The sequence below is a fragment of the Protopterus annectens genome, chromosome 5.part0, assembly GCF_019279795.1.
Source record: "Protopterus annectens isolate FY-2018-M chromosome 5.part0, PAN1.0, whole genome shotgun sequence".
NCBI lineage: Eukaryota > Metazoa > Chordata > Ceratodontiformes > Protopteridae > Protopterus > Protopterus annectens.
This window is the reverse complement of record NC_056735.1, coordinates 1,739,267,377-1,739,283,324: the sequence shown is the minus strand read 5'-3', so window position 1 is coordinate 1,739,283,324 and position 15,948 is coordinate 1,739,267,377. Positions and strand designations below refer to the sequence as shown.

The window sequence follows — 15,948 nt, the reverse complement described above, 5'->3', positions numbered from 1 at the left end:
GGAGCGAGCCATGGCTCCCCCCCTACAGTCCAAACTGGACATCTGCAAGATCTCTGTGGACATGCTATGGGAACCCTTCCCTGTGGCTTATACAGTAGCACCCGCAGAAGGACTAGAAACCGCACAAGCCTCCAGGCCTTCACTGGGCTCAAGAGGGATATCCAGGTCTAGAGGTGCAGCCGAAGATTCTAGACTTGCCTTAACATTTTTCTTGGGAGACTCACCCGACAGACCAGCAGTACCTTCCGTACCCAACACTAACCTCTTAAATCTCTGGTTTTCTAGGTAAATATTAAAGGCAGACAGATGACTGTGGACAGCTTTAGGGACGAAAGCCTGACAGATGGCAAAGTCCTTGTTGTAGTGCTCAGACCCCCCCCCCCCCCAAAAGAAAAACACTGCTCGTGTTTGTCTTTGTGTGGAATAGGTCTTCCACAATGGCATTTGCCCTTCTTGGAGGACAATCTCTAACAAGCATGCAGTAGCAAAAAGCATAAAAGATTTAACGGGGCACTTCTTTGAATAGAATAACTTTTGGCGATCAGACGGATGGTCAGAAGCTGTTTGGACTGGCAGCAGAGAAGATCTGAAGATGGTACATACGGACGCCACTTTTATGGCGGATGCTTAGCTGTACTATTTGCAACGTCGCATGTACCTTGCAGTAGCTTACATCTTTGGTATACTGGCCAGACGTTCAGGTCGCCTAGGTGGAATCTCCCTAAGGTTATGAATACTGCAACATGGGAATAGAAGGACACTGGACGGAGACCACCGAGGGGTAATGTGGTCTGTTCAAGAAAGGAGAAGGTGGCCTGTCAAGCAAAGGGGTCTAGTGAAGGGGAATACGGTGTCCTAGGTAGTTACAGGAAGATTCCAATTGTTTTAGCGCCTGTGTCAGGAATGAGAAAGCAGACATAGGTTCTGAAGCATGCTTTGGGGTCGGAGATTTAGAAGTCAGATCCGATGCACTCAAGGATCTCGATGTCTTTCTTTTTTTGGACTCGGCATCAAGGAAGTGCTTGGAACCAAGGCAGAGTGTTTCTTCACCTCCCAAGACCTAGAGGCGGAAGAAGAGGCAGCAGTATATCCAGATTTTTGTTCAAGTCTTCTCCTGAACTGAAGATCCAGATATGGCCTCCCCAAAGGAGGAGGGAAGCAAGTCTTTCAGGATGAGGTTGTTCTTTCTACCAACGCTTGGTGACTGAAAGCGTGGCAGAGGACCCAAGCAGTAAACACATAACGAATGCTGGTCTGAAAAAGGAATTCTATGGCTGCATTTTGTACATTTCTTACAGACAGCTGGTGACTTCTCTAGTTGCTATTTTAATGAGAAGTCAGCGGTAGTAACGCAAACACTCTTTGATAAGAAAACTACCACACACACAAGAAAAACCAACAGGTAGCGAAGAACAAAAGAGAAAGGGGCTTTTTTTTTTTTTTTTTTTAAGGAAAGAACTACCAGCAATTGTAGTGAGATTTACCTAGCGGTAAGAGGAGAGGGTAAGGGATACCAGCAGTGGTAAGTAAGAGCTACCAGATGGTAGCTGGAAAGGAAGGAAACAGGAAGAAAGTGAAAAAAAATCACCTATAAATGTCTGAAAGGTATTCAGAAACTGTGCTAGACAAAGAAAAGGCCAGAACAAGGCTTAAAAGTGAGAAAAATGGAACTTATTTATTTATTTTATTTGTTTACCGGATAATGTCCGACTAGGCATGAGGCCCATTTTCAGCAGAGGCCCAGGGAGAAAAGCTCCATACATACAAATAGACAGTATTAAACAATCAAACTGAACATGTCTCAATCAACAATGTACAAAGCAAATCAGTAAAGAAATCAGTTGTATAACAATAATTAGCAAATAATTGACAAATTAACAAATTTAACAAAAACTGGGACAGTTAGTGATAAAAACTGGCCACATGACTTAATAGTGAGAACAGTGTGATACAATAATTGCAAGATAGAGAAATGCAGTCTACATAACAGTTAAAGACAAAGCAGTATATGTGTATACATTGCTAACTGAAACTGAGTGTAGAATAAAGATAGACTTCAGCAGTTAATACTTGTAGCTGGGAGAATGAGCTAGTTTAGGGCAATGTGAGGCAGTAGTAGGTAGCTTAACCAGGAGTATGGCAGGAGCAGAAGTTTTGCTAGATGCTCTTAAGGAGGTTTTTAAACTCATGAATGCTGGGGTTTTTAGCCATAGGTTGTGGAAGAGTGTTCTACAGTTTAGCAATTTTATGGGGAAAAAGGGTGGTGCCCTGTGTGTTGTGGGCTTGGGAAATCTTTAACAATAGTTTGAGTATCTTAGAGCCCTAGGATTGCTTTTGAGTTGGACTAGATTGGTGAGTGCCGGGCAGTTGTTAGGTTTGTGAATTATATTGTGGGCTATGAACAGTTGGTTAAATGTTAGAAGGTTTGGTAGTTCTAACCATTTAAGTTGGGAGAGTACAGAGCAGTGGTGGGTTCTGTAAAGGCTGGCCAGTGGCAAACATGGCAATTTTGTTGCAGCATGATTCCAAATTATTTAGGTCAGATTTACAAATGTATGTAAATACTAGGGAGCTGTAGAGGAGGGTGGAGAGTAGATGTGTGCGGGTAGTGGCTAGTCTGGTGTTGTCTGTAAGGTGAGGTTTAACTCTGTAAAGGGTGCCAAGTTTGGAGTGGACTTTTTTGATGGTGAGGGAGATGTGGGTGTCAAACCTTAGGTTATCGATTGTGACACCTAGAAGTTTGGCTTGGCTGGTGGGATCTACTTTGGTTCCGTTTGTGGAAAGGATAGAAAGTGGAGTCAGCCATGTTTTGGGTTTATTGTAATTGAAGATAATTAACTTGGTTTTGTTGGGCTTAAGTATGAGTTGATGGCTAGTGAGGTAGTTTTATATGTCCTGGAAAGATTTTTGCATTTTTGTAAGGTTTGAGAGAGTAACAGAAACCACGTCTGAAGCTGAAAGGGGCAAACAAGGTCTGGGGTAATCTACCCTAAGCATTACGGATAAGGGATGCGCTTGAAAGCTTTTGGAATCCACAACCTACAGAAGCAGCAGTGTTGGTTCTGAAGGATCAGAACCAAACCCACACGTTGACAAAATGAAGATTGACAACTTCAGATCAGTTATTTCTTTTACTCAAATATCTGTGGTCAAATCAAACAATTTCTCGTTGTAGAAAGTTTTCTTGGGGGATGACAGCTAAGAATTATGTATGCCACAGTGGAAGAAGAAAACATTCTTTTACTAAGTCTGCCCAATGCCTTGCCTTCTTTGTCCACAGGGAAAGCATTTTTGGGAGGACAAGCCTGGAGCTGGAACAGTGCAAAGCTGAAAACCAAATGCTGCTGCTTCTAGAGGTGGCAAGAAAATACTGAACAAATCTTCACTCTGACTGCTGATGTCTCTCGACAGGTCAGTCTAATCAGCAGATGTGGGAGGGAGCTAGCATATTATACAACCCATATAACCTAAAGGCTATCTGAATAGAATAACTCATTCAGCAGGGGAATGAACATATGCTAATTTTTTTTCTGGTTAAAGAAGACTTTTAGATTCACTATTCCCACTCTGCAATGTTTTTCTCATAAAACTAAAATAATGCTCAAGAAGAAGAAGAAGAAATTGTGTTCTTACCCCAAGCATAACAAGCACTAGGGATGCAAATCAGTGGATGTAATTTGCTTTCTGCAAACACACCTACTACAGCACTTTCCTGTGGATTTCACGGCCTTGAAAATTTGATCAATACAAAAATCAGAACATTTCCAGATTACTTAATTGCTGCTCTGGAAGTCATCCGGAAGCTATTTAACATGTGGAACACCTGAACAGTCTAAATGATAAAAAGAATGGAGTTAATAGGACAAATATAGCACATTGGATGTCACAAGAAAGCTCTAAAGGTTGAGCCAGAAGTCAAGTGTCTGGCCTCATAGCTTATACCATAAGAATACTACTGAAATGATGTCCCCTACAGTGAACATTTTACCACAACAGTGCATGTTTGAATAAATGGTTCACTGATGCATTATAACTCACTAGATGGGAATTAGTCCACAGACAAATGTCCACTAATTTAGTTAGGACTTCCAGAGCTTTAAAAGTCCTCAGATTATGGCTGTTCTCTTACCTATGATGACAGCATCAGAAGAATATCAAATAAGAGGGATATAGCATCTTACTCAATCTTTAGTTCTTTTTTGTGTAAGGGACATACCCTAACAAATTTAGAAGTTATGTGCTCACCATAACGTTCCATCTGAATAGGTGTCTTAATTTGTCTGCAACCTGTGGGTCTTGGATCCGATATCGGATCCGAGCCGGCAATTATTTATACAGCTATGGATCCGAGCTCCTAGCTCCTCCCCTCACCCATAATCCCCTGCCAACCCCAACTGACCTCAGATCAAGTTTGCCCTCTTATATACCTGAAAAGGTATCCCAAAAAGGGTAAAGGCAGGAATAATACTAATTCTTCTGAAGGCCAGGGGGAAGGAGGGGGGGATGGTTGCAGACAAATGAAGACACCTACTCAGATGGAACGTTATGGTGAGCACATAACTTCTAAATCTGAAGTAGGGACTTCATTTGTCAGCAACCTGTGGGACAGAGTCCCCACCTACCTGAATCTTGGGCGGCCATCATGGAAGGATGTTCTGGAGCACTGCGGAGCCAAAGGATGCTCTACCTCTGGAGGTGACGTCCAGCTTGTAGTGGTGAATAAAGGTATGAGATGAAGCCCAAGTGGCTGCCGAGCAAATATCATCCAAAGGGACTCTTGATCTGAATGCAGTAGAAGTAGATATGGAACGAGTGGAGTGAGCACGGACCCTTTGAGGTGCGGGCCTCCCAGAAGCCTCATAAGCTAGACGGATACATTGGGAAATCCAGTGTGATAAGGTGACCTTCGAAACAGTTTTACCTAAATTGAATTTAGAAAAGGAGACGAACAGCTGATCAGATTGTCTGTGACCAGCAGTTCTATGAATATAGAAATGCAGCTGCCTGTGTACATCTAACGAGTGCAGCTTGTATTCTCCTTTATTCTGGTAATTAGGGAAGAAAACAGGGAGATTGATGGACTAATTGATATTGGTTTCTGAGGCCACCTTAGGTAGGAAGGATGGATTGGTCCTGAGGTACACTCTATCCTGATGAAAAAACAAATAAGGGGGTTTTACGGAAAGAGCTTGAAGTTCTGAAACTCTTTTTGCAGAGGTGATGGCTACTAGGAAAGCGGTTTCCCAAGACAGGTATTTAAGATCAGCAGAGGCAGCTGGTTCAAAGGAGGAAGCAGTCAAGGCCTGAAGAACTAGCGATAGATCCCAAGGGGGTATGGCTTCTCTGATTGGGGGCCTAAGCAAAAAGGTACCCTTGAGGAAGGTTTTACATAGTTTAGCTGACATCAAGGGACCAGTCTCGTGACCTACATGGTAATGTGAGATGGCTGCCAATTGTATCTTGACTGTCGAACAGCTAGCCCCTTGATGAAAAACACCTGTAAGGAAGTCCAAAACTGATGTCAGCGGAGCAGTAAAGGGGTCCACATTATGATGCTCCGCCCAAACGGAAAAGCGCTTCCATTTACTGCGGTAAGCCTTCCTAGTGGAAGGTTTATGCGCTGCCACCAAGATGGCTTTGACTGGAGAGGAGATACCGGGAGTCCTAATTAAGAGTGGAACTGGAGCAGCCAAGCTGTTAGCTTCAGGCTGTCCAGATTCGGGGTCGGTAAGCCTGATGGGTGGGAAATCATATACGAACTGGGATCTAGAATCCAGGGAGGATTCACCAAGTGAGACCACAGGTAAGGGAACCAAGTTTGTCGAGGCCAGAATGGGGCAATGAGGATCATCTTGCTCCCCAACCGAGAGGCTTTCTGTAACATCTTTAGCATCAGGGGTAGAGGAGGATAGGCATAAAGTAGACCGGGCGGCCAAGCATGCACTAGAGCGTTTCTCGGGGCTTCCCCTGTCGGGGGAATCAGGGCGAAGAAGTTGTCGCATTTCGTATTTGAGTGAGAGGCAAAAAGATCGCAGCAGGGTTGCCCCCATTTTGCAAAAATCTGCTTCGCTTCACGGGAGTTGAGAGACTACTCGTAAGGGGAAAAAATAGTGCGGCTGAGTTTGTCCGCCAGGATGTTGGACCGTCCCGGAATGTGCGTTGCGATTGGAAAGCGGTTGGTGGAGATCGCCCATTCCCACACTCTCATGGCCTCTCGGCATAGAGGATAAAATTTGGTTCCCCCCTGTTTGTTGATATACCAGACAGCTGACATGTTGTCAGTCTGTATCGCAATGGTTCCAACGGGAAGAAGGTTGTGAAGTGCTTGCAACGCTAACAGCACTGCCCTAATCTCCAGAACATTGATATGCAGGGAGGTCTCTGAGTCGTTCCATGTGCCTTGGACTGTTCTGCCTGAGCAATGCCCCCCCCCACCCAAGGCGAGAAGCGTTCGTGGTCACTGTGACTAGGGGAGGTGGGGCGCAGAAGGGCCGACCTGTATGGAGGTCTGGGGAATGCAGCCACCATAACAGGACCCTCCTGCAAGCTTTACTGATCGAGACAGGGTGGTGGAGAGGGAGAAGCTGGAAGGACCACTGTACTTGAAGGGTCCACTGTAATACACTCATGTTTAGGCGAGCGTATGGGAGAAGAGTAATCGCCGCTGCCATAGAACCCAGTGCCCTCAGGACCAATTCCGCGGGAGGAGCTTCTGATTGGAGGATGGCCCGCACATGAAGACTGAGGTTGTGTAGTCATTCCGAAGTGAGGTAGGCTCGAAGACTTCTTGTATCTAACCTGGCCCCTATGAAGTCCATCACTTGTGTTGGAGCAAGGGAGGACTTGTCCAAATTGATCGTAACGCCTAACCAGGGGGCTAGGCGAAGAAAAAAATCTCTGGCTGCGCAGAGTAGATGCCTTGTTGGGGCGGTCAGGAGCCAGTCGTCCAGGTACGGGAAGACCTGCATTCCCTGGAGTCTCAGGTGGGCCGCTAATACTGCTAAAACTTTGGTGAACACCCTGGGGGCTGTGGTGAGGCCAAAGGGAAGGACCCTGAACTGACAGTGGCTGGCTCCCAGCCAGAAGCGAAGAAACCTCCTGAATCGCCTGTCCATTAAGATGTGTTAGTACGCATCCTTGAGGTCTATAGAGCACATCCAGTCGTTCTCCCGTAACAGGGGGAAAATGGATTGAAGAGTGACCATTCGGAATTTCTCCTTGGTTACCGCCAGGTTCAAAAGAGAGAGGTCTAGGATTGGTCTCAGGTCCCCCATCTTTTTTGGCACCAGAAAGAACCTGGAGTAAAACCCTAATCCGAGCTGGTCTGGGGGGATGGGTTGGATGGCCCTTTTTTCGAGCAGCTGCCGGATTTCTGCGGCTGCAGCCTCCCTCTGATCGGGTGGTACATCGGGGAGGTTCTTGAGTCTGGGGACATGAAGCATAGGGATTCTGTAACCTCTGGATATAATCCGAAGCACCCAGCGGTCTGACGTAATGGACTCCCATGCCGCCAGGTGCCTCGAAAAACGCCCCCCCCCCCCCGACTGCCTCCAGAGTGGAGCAGTCGGGCAACCCTTCAGAGCTGTTGCGTGGGCCGATCAGAGAAGGATTCTCTGGACCCAAAATTTCTCTGTGCCCCTCTGCCTCTAGGGCGGCATCCTCCCTGTCCTCCTCTGCCACGGAAGGACTGGTTGTCCGGAGCAGGTTGGGGATGCTGCGATTTCCGGAACCACATCATCTTCTGTCCCTTCTGGTTCTTCGAAAAGGACCTCTGGGGAGCAGAGAAGCGGACTCCGACGGCAGACAGCGTCTTCCCGTCCTTCTCGCTATGGACAAGTGCCTCGCGAACGGTTTTGCCAAACAAGGCAGAACCATCAAAGGGGGCATTCGCAAAGGACGCCTTAAAGGGCTCCGCGAAGTCACAATGTCGGAACCAGGCCTGGCGCCTCATCACTAGGCCCGCTCCGCTGGCTCTAGCGGCTCCCTCGGTAGCGTGAGACAGAAGCTGCAAAGAGGCGTTGGAAACAGATCTGAGAGTGGCCATACAAGTGGAGTACAATTGATTGTCCTCCGCCGACATGGACTCCGGGGGGGGGGGGGGAGCAGCGTATTCTTTGATAAGATCGCGCTGCATCCTGATGATATGTGCCATGTAGTTCAGAGACCTTACCGAAAAGGTTGCTGAACTGAATACCCGCTTCCCAAGGCGATCCATCAATCGAGACTCCTTGGTCGGAGGATGGACTGAGGGACTCTCCTGAGCTAGTTCCCTCTTAGTGGCTGCCGCCATCAACATGGCATCTACAGGGGGACCCTTGCTCCAGTGTGGACGGTCTGCGGGGGGGCTAAAGATCCTGTCCGGGCGCTTGGGAATAGGCTCCACAGTCCGGCTCCTTCCACTCCCTAGTGGTCACAAGGTCCACCAAGGGGTTGGCCGGAGGGGACACCCAAGAGGTAGAGGGGCCTGCTTCGAATGCCTCCAGGAACACGGACTCATCGGAAAAAGCCTTGGGGGCAGACCACTCCCCCCCCCCCCCGAGCCTAAGCATTTCCATGATGTCTCCAAAGGAGACATCCTCGGGGGGTAATCTTGGGGAGCCTTCCCCTTCATCCAAGTCCGTGTCCTCTGTTAAGGACTCGGGGGAGCCCACGTGCCTCCTCTTACACTTGTGCTTGCGAGGCACTTCCTCAGGAGTGTTGTCCGAGGAGGTCTCGCCAGCAATGTCCTGTTCCAAAGGAACAACCTGGGACATTGAAGCAGGCTGTCCCTGTGGCCGGGTGATGGAAGCCTGACCCAGCAGAGAGGGAGTGCAGGGCAGAGCAGAGACAAGGGCTGGGGGTCTGGATGCTCTCGACAGAGCCCTCTCCACTACATCGAAGGCCGAGGGGGAGCCGCCCTCCCTGGGCTCCGAGAGCCGACTCCCACTCGGATCCGATGAAGGGATCGAAATCGGCACCGAGACCATCGGATCCGAGGGACCAGTGTGCTCCGACCTGGACGGATCCGAAGGCACACTGAATCCCTCGGATTCAAAGCTCGGGCCATGGCTCAGAGAGGTCGGATCCGACGATGGAACAGACAGACTCGAGGGCAGGGTCGGATCCTAAGTACCCAGTACTGTCGGCGCCGACCCACCCCTGGCTCCAACGCTGTCCGGCTGCAAGCACTCCGAACCCGAGAAGCGGGTCGGAGATGAGCTATCGGAGCAAAAAAGGGTTTTGAGCTCCCCCCCGAAGGGGGGGGGCAGGAACACTCCCATCTGCAGCTGGGCCTGGATGAACCTTCTCATTATCCGGTCCAAGTCTGCATCAGACAGGCGGTAGGTGGATCTCGACAAGGCCACCGAGGCAGGCCTGGAGTGCCGCCTCGATGACCTCGATGGAGATCGGGTCTCCTCCTCCTCTGGTCCCGGGGAGAAGCAAGGTGATCGGAGCAGAGGAGGAGACCTGGAAGCCGTGGAGGGAGAAGCCCGCCTTAGCTGGGTGGGGGGCCGAAGTGGAGGCCTCGGCCCGCCGCCTGTGGTGCTTCTCCCTCCGTTTCTCCCTCCTGGCCTCCCTATCCTCCGGCACTTTGGCGGGAGTTTGAGTCCCGGCTGGAGGAAGGGGGGCAGGAGTGGCTACCACCACAGGCTGCGGAGGTGCCATGGGAGTAGCGGAGGCCGAAGTCGACTCCGGGGGCAAAAGTCCCGCCAGGACCAGCTTCGACCTCCGCTCTTTCAGTGCCCTGGGGTTGAACCCTGCACAAATCGTGCATCCTGAGGACAGGTGTTCAACCCCAAGGCACCGAACACACCGAGTGTGGCCATCCGCCGGTGAAAGCTTATGGCCACACTCGATGCACTTAGAAAAAATTGGCTTTGGGGCCTCTGACTTTCACCCACAAGGAAAAGACTACACACGCACACCAGGCCCCAAAACACGAACACATACACACACTACGACCAGCGAGGGGAGGAAACACTAAAAATAAAATAAGAGAGGTAAAAGTTAACCTAAAGGGAACCTAAACACACACGCAAGATTAAAAAGGAAAGATTTTCTGTTTTTAACAAGTTTTTTGAAGAACTTATCTGAAGTCGCCAAGAGCTCTGCAATCCAGCTGTCTCTTCTAAAAGCGGCAAACTAGATCTGAGGTCAATTGGGGTTGGCAGGGGATTATGGGTGAGGGGAGCAGCTAGGAGCTCGGATCCATAGCTGTATAAATAATTGCCGGCTCGGATCCAATATCGGATCCAAGACCCACAGGTTGCTGACAAATGAAGTCCCTACTTCAGATGTGTCTGTTTTGGCCTAGGGGAGTTACTAGTAGAAGCCTGTCAAAAGAAATATGGACTATGGGAGTTACTGTCAGAGGACTGTCAAAAGGAATATATAATCCTGTTCAGACAACTAAAGAAAGAGCAAATATGGGAAAGAGAAGAAGACAAAGCAAAATCCCATCCTCAGGAAAAACAGAGGGTTGGATGGAGGCAGCTTGTACTACAACGGTATACCTTGTATTTGAACATATACAATAATGGTCTGTCATTACAAAACTGAACTATGGTCATCAAGGTGATCACTGCTCAAGTACAGTTCATCACAGCTGGGAAGAGTACTAAAGTAGTGCAGACCATGAATACAAGCCTAAGGTGGGAAAGTTGGCATGATCCCAGAGACTGCAACAGCAAATCCTGCTCTACTCCAGAAGAAACATGTAATACCTGGAAAAGTTATGATTGAAAGCCCAAGTACCGATTTCATGTAGTTATACTCTAGGTTAAAGCATTCCTTAAAAGGCTGCTGTAGTAGCTGAAACCCTATGGGAATTAGCAATCATCTCTCTCTGCAAATTTTTCCATGGCAGGCATAACAAAATGCAATACAATTAGCCATGGATTCAGGAACAATTTATATGGACATTGGAATGACCTTACTTGACAGGCTTAAAAAAAACAAATAGCTGCATTTTTTTTTTTTTATGTCTTTGGCTCTACAAACATTACTCAGGTTGGCAATACACATCCAACAGCAGCAAAACACTGTGTTCTGCTTTGGGGTTAGAAAAAAAGACAAAACTAGATAGTCCGATTCAAGGTTTGCTCCCAAGAGCATTTTAGGCAAAAAAAAAAAAAGAGGCATTAATCCTTAAGGACACCAGTTTTGTGGAAAGCCACATAAAGTTCTATTAATCAACTCAAAAAATATATTTTGCAAATACCAAGGCAACCAGGAGGAGAGTTTTCCAGGACATCAATTTCATATGAATGGCTGCTAAAGTTGTTTTTTTTTTTCAGTGACAAACCTGAGATCTCAGTGGGTTGCCAAAGATAGTATTTCAATGACAAAACAGAAGTTCAAGGAGATGTAACTGGCCTCCTACAGGATCAGATGCGGAATTCCTTTCAAAATCCGTTTGACTGTAGGTTTGGCAACCAATATAGACAAGTAGAAATATCTGAAAGGTGTACTTTGACAGAAATGTAAGCCAGTGGTTTGCCATACAAAGTTATAAGGTAAATTACCTCTGTTACACTGAGGATATTCAGGTTGAATGCCACATGAGGCACACCAAAAAAGAATATCTTCTGTTTTGTCATACAAGAATTTATAGCTGCAGGCTACCTGCCTTCCAATATACACAGTACTGCTGGTGGGAATGCAGTACTAAATGAAGTATCAGGGCCTAGTCTTCAAGCTGTTTAGTTTGAGGTATTTCAGGTTTGGGCATAATAGCACCCCCCCCCCCCGTTATATCAGCAAAGTGTATGATGATCGAAATATCTTTCTCTCTCTCCCTCATGTGAAATAACTGGCAGAATCAAGGTCACCTTGGCTAGAAGGGCCCATCAGAACTAGATTTACCTGGTCTTCTCATACTTTTATAACAGGCTTAAAGATGGAAGAGTTCTGAGCTCTGATCGTATGGCTGAATGTTAGCCCTTCTGTAGCTGAAATCCTACTAATAAGTACTACAGCAGTAATCTATATGAAAATCAAAGGTACCCAAGAAATACCCAGCTCCCTGTTTACCCATCACCTGAACTTCTACTGAACAAAGACAATGCACAATACCTGTTCTAAATGAAGCAAGTGATGCTGCTATAAATTCCTTGGGTACCACTAGATTTTTCTGAAGTGTAGTTTGGGAAAAGGAACCCCGAGAATGAACGCCAACCTATATATTAGGGATTCTGGCATTTCTTCAGCCAGTATGGAAGATGCTGTTGACGTCTTCAAAAATGAGTTTATGAGGAAGAACGTCTTTGGAGAGAAAACCTGTTTTCCTTGGTGTCCAAGATTGCCATAAGAAAGATTGTACTTCTCAGAACAGTAACCACAAAGACAGTGCAGGATAAAATCGAACTTGGAACAGCAACACAACCACCAACCTCCTCCAGCGAACTAAGACAGCTGTAAGATGGTAAAAAGGCAGCCAAAAAAACATTCACAGTACAACTGTCGACTGAATGTGAAAACACACAAAGGAACCACAACCAGGTCCACTAACAAAATGTTTTAATCAATCTCATCATGAAAATACTGCACAACTTAAACTTACTCATATTCAAGCACCATTATATTTATATAATTTACCAAAACAGTTATCCTTCCAATGATGCCACAGGTATCATTACATAGCAAGTCCCCCCCCCCCCCCCCATGTACTTGTGTATCCCACCCATTCCTGCTGCCCATCAGCACTTCCTGGTGAAAAAAAATCAGCATTTTCATTTCCCCAATTCCACTGGGGGAATAACTGCAATGAGAGTGAATGTCAGCCATCATAAGGTCGTCATCTCTAAGCCTTTATTTCTCATCTGTTGTGGCCACAGAGTACACACACTGACAAAGGTGGTCTAGAATACAGGCTCAAAGTATATGCTTCCATACATATATGGTCAGCTTATGATATTATGATCTGCTTCATAGCTGGTATGTTGCCTTGATGGCACACTGCTACTGGTGAGTCATCCCCACCACTCACACTTCACTTCAACAAGAGTGTGCTTTGCTATAACCACCTTGCAATGGGTAAACCGATGGTAACTGTGTATATTAGGCTATGCTATTCTGGCTTGTGCAGGCATGGGTGGGAAATGGGTCGTGATAACTTTATCAGCAGCCCAATGTGGCTGTCACTCAAGCATGGTAACCCTAATCCTAAAACCCACTTCACTAACCCTAATCCTCTGTCCTTAACTTAATCCTAAAACTCTCTTCCTTAACCCTAAAACTCGCCCACTAATCCTCCATACATTCCCGCCTTATAATTTATTTTTCTAATTTGTAAACAGAAGAGAGTGGGCTGTTCATACAATTCAACAGCAAAAGTAAAGCTACACCCTGTGCATGCAAGCTATGCACTTCTTCCATTACTGTTGTTCATGGCTGTTTTACTATCGTTTTTTTTTTTTTTTTTTTTAAAGCAAATAAAAAATAATGCTGCTGCAACTGCTCTTTAGAGGAAGGCAACACCTTGCTACCTGTTGACATGTCCCAGCAGGTTGTGCTTACTACTGCATATCCCAGAGTTACACAATCACTGAACTGAATTAAACCGATCAGTTACTTCACTCCCAGCCAGCTCAACAACCTGGGATACTATCTGAACCTAGGTCACTTTGGATGCAAGTCGAGATTTTTTCCTCTTCACTACGAGACTGACTACAGCAAATGTTCTTTCTTTTACACAGAACAAGAATACTCGTCTGTCTACCTACTTAACTGCATAAACTACTTGAAACTTCAACAAGGCATCTTGATTCCTCCCACAGGGATGGCATCAGACAAGAGTCAGGCAGATCTGTTAGCTAAAGTGATTTTACCTGGACTACTCCCTTTGTACTGTTTCTTGTTAGTCCTGTCATCCTCTGGGTCACAGGTGGGATCCCAGATCTGATTTCAGCTTCCCAGATTACATTTGTTTCCCCCCCTTTTTTTTTTTTTTTTTAAATACAAGTAATAGAAAAAAAAAAAGGATCACACCACATCAAACCTCATATAACTTTAGAGTGCTTTAGTAACTCCCAAAGAAGTAATTTGGGGATAGGGTAAATCTTGCAGAACATGCCTGAACTGCATGTGGTCTACACAGAAAAACACATCCTCAGATTTATTAGTCAGTTTTAACAAACCAGCCCTGTTTAAATCAGGACTTAGCATTCAGATTAGTTTGGGTAATGCAGGTCAAACTCCAGCTAAACTCTGTGGCATATCTTTTTTGTCATTTTTCCCCACAGCAATACATATCTTTGGATTTGTCAACAAGACAGGATGTTGGTATAAACATCAACATCCAGTTAAGTACACAGAAATGTCATGTCAAGTGCACAAATGTCAAAAGTTATGAATATGTAAATAGTTCATATGACAAAAACATCACACAAACCTTAAATACAGCTACCTTTATGTATACATCAACATAGGAAGCCAAGAAAGAATGTGACAAATTATAAGTAATAGCTTTAAACTGCTATGAGATGTTAAAAAATCAATACTATTACTTTAAGAATTTACATGAAGTTATAAACAAAGCACTAAAATGCAACTCATCTGGTACTCACCATGTGCCTCGGAGTGTGGCAAGGTCGGAATAGAGCATTCTGTGGACAGTGAAGAGACTGGCACATCTGTTTTAACTGGAATCAGGGATATTCTCCTTTAAAACAAGCAAATACAAATATTACACTCCGCTTCCAGATGGGAGATAAATAGTACCATCACCACATCAAGAATGGTGAATGACAGGGAAAAACGAAAGTTATGTACTTACCAAAAGTTTAAGTCATGTATATATCATAACTATGCATCTGTGTTGTCTGTCTTCATTTTTCTTGAATGAAGGCTTTGGATCTGATCTTCGGATTCAACTTTATCACTTTTTTTGCAGTCTAAGATCTGACCCTTGAGCTCCTCCTTTTACCCACAATGCCCTTGATCACTGCTTTACCTCACATCAAGTTTGCTGCCTCTAAGCTATGTATGCATCTCAAATGCGCAGGTGAAAGCTGCTCTCTCTAAAGCTAAAAACACAGTATCAATGGGACCGGATGGCGTCCCCGGCTGTGTGCTACACGAGCTAAATGAGGAATTAAACCCGCACATAAGGCAGCTGTTTAATCTCAGCCTTACCACAGGATACGTGCCCAAGGAGTGGCGTACGGCAACTGTTGTCCCACTCCACAAAGGCGGCCTCACGGACCCTGGTAATTACCGCCCCATAAGCTTAACAAGTCTAGTCTGCAAAGCTATGGAGAGGATCATAATGGAGCTCATAAACAAAGATATAGGGGACTTGCAGACATTGGACCCGACCCAGTTTGGCTTTGTCAAGGGAAGATCATGCCTTTTGAACTTGGTCGACTTCTTGAAACAGTCACCAAGGCCATTGATGAGGAAAGGCAGTCCATGCAGCCTACCTTGACCTTGCAAAGGCTTTCGACACAATACCCCACTCGGGTATTGTAGAAAAACTTACCAGCTTAAATGTAAACCCATATGTCACAAGATGGGTTGCAAACTGGCTTAAGGACAGAACCCACAGGGTTAGAGTTGCTGGCGCTGTGTCAGACTCCAAGCCGGTCACAAGTGGTGTCCCACAGGGCTCGGTCCTTGGCCCCTATTGTTTGGCATCTACTTCTCAGAAGTACAGGCCAACATAGGAGGACTTTGGCTGACAAAGTTTGCAGGCGACTGCAAACTGGGCCATAGTGGAAAGTGCATCAGACACGGATATCCTTCAGAAGGGACTCACGGAAACAGATAGCTGGTGCCAGAGCCATGGCCTGAAGTTAAACGCCAAAAATGTATAGTCATACCCTTCGGGAAAAACAAGGTAACCCCAAGCTACCATATAGGTGGCAATCCACTAAGCACAGAAGAGGTTATCAGGGACCTGGGGACCCAGGTTGACAGTGGCCTTTCTTTTGACACTCACATTGCTAAAGTGGTTAGAAAGACCTTCTA

At 46.1% G+C, this 15,948-nt stretch overlaps 1 protein-coding gene across 1 annotated transcript in view; it reads right to left on the bottom strand.

The window, feature by feature from the left end:
- LOC122802410 (chromatin assembly factor 1 subunit B-like) overlaps positions 1 to 15,948 on the bottom strand; it is a 586,696-nt gene that overhangs the window by 96,904 nt on the left and 473,844 nt on the right. The window contains exon 7 of the mRNA XM_044072032.1: positions 14,547 to 14,641. Within this exon, the coding sequence (XP_043927967.1) occupies positions 14,547 to 14,641 (95 nt within the window). The remainder of the gene's footprint in view (positions 1 to 14,546; positions 14,642 to 15,948) is intronic.